Here is a 5,890-nt window from a genome sequence, read left to right as displayed (position 1 = left end):
AAAGGAGGACAATGAGCTCAGCCACAGCAGGGCCCCAGGCTAAGACCACCCCAGGCTCACAGTGTGGGTTGTCTTCCAAGTCCACAGAGAGCCACACAGAAAGGATATCAGGTTTTGCAGGTTCTGAGTGGAGACCCTTGAAGAATCACCTTTTCCCCAAACATTATTTGAAAAAAGTCTTGAGGAAGGCCATGTAATCAACACATACCCCTTGTATTTCAACCACGAAAGCTGGGTCCTTGGAACACAAGTTTTTTCTTCAGTTTAGTTTACTCCTATATCAACTATTATAAATTGTAGTACTATAATCCTTTCAAATAAATGTTCATTAAAAAGTCAGTTATTTTCAAGCAGATATGTTACCTGTAAAATATCATCCTGCATTTCTGTAACCCCTCTCTTTATTCCTAGGTATTTCCACACAATCTACTTGGGTATCCGGAGCCGACAAAGTGGAGAGAATGACAGATGGCGGTTTTATTGGAAAATGGTGTATGAGTATGCAGATGTGAGTATGCTGCATTTGCTAGCCACGTTTCTGGAAAGTGCACCACAGCTGGTCCTGCAGCTCTGTATTGTTGTACAGACTCGTAGACTCCAGGCAATCCAAGGTAGGGGTTCATTTAATCTGTTTGGTTTTTTATCATTTTAGGAAGATGTAATTTCTCTTTATACATATTTATCCTTCTTTCAAACTGCTGTGTGTCTTGTATTCCTGGCATATGAGCAGATCTTGCCTGCTAGCTGCTATTAAGCTGTTAATGACTGTCAAGGAAGCCAGTGGTTTGGAGTTTTTTAGCCTTTCTTATTGTCTCTGGGTTGTGGGTAGGATTTATAATGTTTTGCTTTCTGCATATGCTTGTACTAGAAGAGCTCTTCTGTTTATCCACTGGGCCAATGTGAAAATTGCATCAATCAAGCTATTGCTCTTCTACCTGTGCTTCTTTTTGTGAATGTAACCTCAAACTGCAGTAATTGAGGTTCATATGGTATCATACAAAACAGAAAATGACACAGCAAGAAACAGCTATTTTGTGAAGAAAATGCCCATGTCTGTGGAATATATGACCATCAGTTTTTGGCCATGTTTAGCTGAAATAACACAAGTCAGCTCTTGACCCTTGCAACAATATTAATTCCTTCGAGGTCTGAATTTCCTTCAAAGGTTGATGCTTTCACCAAGCATGATTTCTTTTTTTAAAATGGTTAATGCCTGCATATGTCCTGTCATACACAGATACAAGAATATTTCCTTCTCTGTTGCTTTTTTTTTATGCCACTTTTGGTTACCTGACAGCTTTCCTTTTGATTTGCACCACTGTTTTGCCTCATGGCTGTGCCTGGACAGAAATTATCAGCAAACGAATGAGGTAAATGAGAACTTGGGATCCAGAAGGTGACACAAATGTCATGAGGTAGTGAGGAGTGAAGGGAGGAGGGGCAGAGGAGCAAAGGGACAGAGGAAGGAAGGAAATGCAGCAGTTTTGCCATTTGCTTTTAAGAAACAACTCATGTGCTTCTCATAAAATCACAGAATCATTCTGGTTGGAAAAGACCCTTGAGATCATGAAGCCCAACCATTAACCCAACTCTACCGAGTCCAGTGCTAAAGCATATTCCTAAGCACCACAACTACCTGACTTTTAAACATCTCCAGGGATGGTGATTCAACCAACTCCCTGGGCAGCCTATTCTATTATTTAATTACCCTTTCAGTTAATTAGTTTATTCTAACCTAATGTAAACCTCCTCTAGCACATCTTGAGCCCATTTTCTCTTGTCCTGTTGCCTCCAACCTCCCTTCAAGTAGTTGTAGAGAGCAAAAAGGTCTCCCCTCAGCCTCCTTTTCTCCAGTTCTCTCAGATGCTCCTCACAGGACTTTGCTCTCCAGACCTCTCACAAACCTTGTTGCCTTTCTTTGGGCTCACTTGCTCAACACTAGGTAGATGAAGACAGCAACTAGCCTCCCCTTAGTATTCCCAGCTTCAGGCTGAACAAGCTTAGCCCCCTCAGCCCTCACTGGATCATCAAATGCCTCTGCCTCCTGACCAGTTCTGACAGCACTCCATGGAACCTCAGTTTATTGGTACAAAACACCCCACTCTGGGGCTCCAAAGAATAGAAACTACTCCATATGCGGCCTCCAAAGTGCTGCAAAAAGGGGAATAACCCCTTTCCTTAGTCTGATGGTGACATGCATGCTAATGCAGTTCTGCTCGCTAAGGACCTTCATCAAAATCCACCTTCACATCTAGCCTAACAGAAAAAATGTGAAGGAAAAGAACAAGACACCTGGGTAGGTTATACAGTATCTTCCAGAGGAGATGAGGAACCTGTTATGAAGCCAACACAAAAGTACAAAACAAACCAAAAAAGCTAACCAATGACCCAGTAACCCATGTGTGCCAGAAATGTGGCAGCATGCTGCCAAGGCAGGGAGCAGACCACCCTCCAGTCTTGTTTTCTGAGATCCTCTGATCACTGCATCAACGCAGTGTCAGAAAAACTTTATTTCTGGAAGGCATTTTTCTTGTCCTAAAATACAAGGATTTCTGGTATTTTTCATTTAAATGAACTAATGCTTTACCAAGAAATGTGAAAAACTCAGAACCGCTTTCCAATGAGCTGAACTCTGTTACAGTGCCACTGTAAAAGATAAAACTATGACAGCACCTTGCTCCCAAAGGCTCTGGGTGCAGTTAGCTACTTATGAGTAACATGCAGTGAGACTGATGGGGTGAAAAAGGACTGGGAACATTGTGGGTAACTGTGTGAAGACCTTGATTCTGGGCAGTTTCCTGGGGATGAATCAGAGGCTTTTCATTTACCTCCCCTTTGAGCTGTAATTTCATAACAGCTGTCCTGCTTCCTGTGTTTTTGGATCTGTTTCTTTAAATCTAAAACTCTGTCACATTCAGTGGAAAAGAAAGCCAGAGTTTCTATTTTAATTAGTTGGTGCTCTCTGCAAGAGAGGTTACCTAAGCACTTGCTACAGCTGTTTCTCAAAATGGTGCTGCCCCACAGTAACCAGTCCAAACTGCTACCATTCAGGAGAAGGGGTTATCACTTCAAGAAGCTTTATCCCTCCAGAAAAAGGGACTCCAAAGAGAGTCTCCGTGAACTCTTCATAGAGAACGCCTCTCGCCCTCATTTAAGTGCAGTAACAGATCTGTCTATGAGAAACCTGGCTGGTGAGTAGGCACTAAGCCTGTGATGTACTCTGCAAGTTGTTGTTAATTAGAGAAAACCTGAAATGCTTCAATTTAAAAGGCAATGATGTTTCCTGAAGCCTGCAATCAGCTCTGTGAAATCTATGTATCAGAAACCAGAAAGGAATAAAACTATAATTATGGATTTCAGCTGAGAAGACTCAAAATATTTACTTATCCTTTCTTCCCCCATTTTCTTCCATTTCCCAAGGAGAAAAGCCTCCATTTAAAATAGCTAAGAAAATTAAACAAGGTTGTAGCATTTTCTTAAACAGTAGTGCCATTATATTCTCCTGATGAAAGCTTGTATCTTTTAGTACATTGCCAGCTGTGAAAATCCTTTTTCTGTTCTCTCACCTTTTTTAAGGAAATGTTAAGGGTAATGCACTGCTCTATAGGATGGTAGATTTGCTGTGAAGCTGCATAAGGAGAGCATAATTTCTCTCAGTGGTATCATGCTACAACTGGGTGTTTTAAAAGGCCTAGCTGTAAGGTATATGCTTCTCCTAGCTCTCCGCTCACTGAGCCTGTTACAGAGATTTCTAACATGGATCAATAAACAGTGTGTTTGATTGATTTTATTTGTTTAGGGAATGCTACTTGGTTTTTATTATTGTTCTTTTAGTTTTCTATTCTGCAGGACAAAGTTATCATGGAAATTAAAGGGTGCCATCACTGGTCCATGTTCTTAAATGTATATTCCATCACAAACCACAAATTTGGCTTGAGAAATGTATGATGCTGGAAATATCTTGGCTTATAAGCAGGGCATTTCTAATATCAAGCCATTAATGAGAAAAACTGCTAAATATTTTATTTATGAAATTTTATCTTTTCATCCTGAATGCACCAAAGTAGCATTATTCCCAGCAGGAGAATGGCGTCAGGGTGACTGAAGATTCCCCATTTTATACTGGGTGTTGGCTAGGTATGGATTATTTCCTATTTCAGTCCTTAAGCCCTGCTAACCAAGGTAATAAATATATACAGGGACATTCATATGTCCTTATGAAGATCACGAAAAATATTGTGCCGCATATGCAAAACCCTCCCTCTCAGTCTTCCATACATTGCATTGAGGCCTCTTCAGAAGCCCTGAGGATGCACCACAATGATCCTTTAGCACTTGCTGGGCTCCCCCAAGCTTGAATGAAAAAGAATAATAGAATCATAGAACCATTCAGGTTGGAAAAGACCCTTGGCACCACCGAATCCAACCGTCATCATACAAAGTTCTCCCCTAAACCATATCCACCAACACCACATCCCAATGACCCTTAAACACATCCAGGGATGGTGACTCAACAAACCTCTCTGGGCAGCCTATTCCAGGGTCTAACCACTCCTTCTGTGAAAAAAAAAATCTCCTAATGTCCAATCTAAACCTTCCCTGTTGCAGCTTGAAGCCATTCCCTCTTGTTCTGTTGCTAATTACCTGTGAAAAGACACCAGCACCAACCTCTCTACAATGTCCTTTCAGGTAGTTGTAGAGACTGATGAGGTCTCCCCTCAGCTTCCTTCTCCGCAAACTAAACATTCCCAACTCCTTCAAGTGTTCTTCATAGGATTTATTCTCTAGTTTACGATGTAAACTTTTAGCAAGGATTGCATAGCACTGAACCAAGTTTGCTGCAGCAGAGCATTGCTGTTCTGGGGGGCCACAGCCAGCCATTATGGAGTGGCATCTCTCTTCTGCATTGGCAGCTGGAGAAGTCTGAGTGTTACCAAAACAGTATCTAAATTCTTATCTAAAAATCTGATTCTTCAACCTACCCAGAGGGAAGGAGTGAAACTGCCTATGGGAGAAGGAGATGACTTCTCAGTTCTAATTCCTCAGAAGACAAACTTGAGTATGATGCTGAGCTCAGCTGGAGCTGTGCTAGCCCCCTGTTACCTCTGCTTGAGTCCCTCTAGCACTTTGCCTCATTGTTAATTTGGCTGAGTTTCAGTGGGACCCACCTGGACTCCCTGAGGCAGGGTGGTGTCACACAACTGGTAGTTCCAGCCCTGGAGAGGCAGGGGGGACATGGCATCAGGGTAGGTAGGGAAGGTCAGGGCTGTCCCTTTCTATGGCACCTTCTTTTTGGAATCACATCTGCAGACTGGCAGTCATCCCTTGGCACTCTCCTTTTACTTCCTTCGATCTTCCAACTATGGCATTTGATTTTAGAAAGACTTTCCATCTTAAAATAAAAACCAGCAAGAAAAAAATCCCGCTGATCATCCAATTGGAAAGAGACTCCTATCTGTTAGCATACTGAAGGCTTACTCAAGACCATGGTATTCTAGCTGCTCCTAGATGAGCAGATAGCCAAGATTACTCCCTGGATTTACTATAGATTTCATTATTTATGCAGTATTAATTACTACATTGTTTAAATTATAGATTTACTTCTCATTCCTGTTTACTGCATATTATGCTGGCTAGTCAACACTCGGCAGTTTTTTTCTTCATCAGCCCCTGGAGAGTTTGATCTGATTTCTCCATGCAGTGGTATTAATTAAAGTCTATATCAAAGTTTAATCAAAGTCTAATCAAAGTTTCTATCATATAAAGCTGCAGTTCTCAAAACACACTGACATTAGCACAGAAGCAAAATGAGAGGTTCAGAACAATTTATAAACTCATCAGGTTTCACTGAAGTCACCACACTCCCAACAGAGCTGCTGGATCCTGCTGA

The 5,890-nt window shown here is 41.6% G+C and overlaps 1 protein-coding gene across 1 annotated transcript in view; it reads left to right on the top strand.

The window, feature by feature from the left end:
- Nucleotides 1-415: 415 nt before the first annotated feature.
- The window catches only part of XKR4 (XK, Kell blood group complex subunit-related family, member 4), a 75,058-nt gene continuing 69,583 nt past the window's right edge, over nucleotides 416-5,890 (top strand). The window contains exon 1 of the mRNA XM_010006801.1: nucleotides 416-611. Coding sequence (XP_010005103.1) covers nucleotides 488-611 — 124 coding nt within the window. The 5' untranslated portion in view covers nucleotides 416-487. The remainder of the gene's footprint in view (nucleotides 612-5,890) is intronic.

This window comes from Chaetura pelagica, unplaced genomic scaffold, assembly GCF_000747805.2.
Source record: "Chaetura pelagica isolate M959 unplaced genomic scaffold, ChaPel_1.0 scaffold109, whole genome shotgun sequence".
In the NCBI taxonomy this organism is placed as follows: domain Eukaryota; kingdom Metazoa; phylum Chordata; class Aves; order Apodiformes; family Apodidae; genus Chaetura; species Chaetura pelagica.
This window is presented reverse-complemented; position numbering and strand designations above follow the sequence as displayed.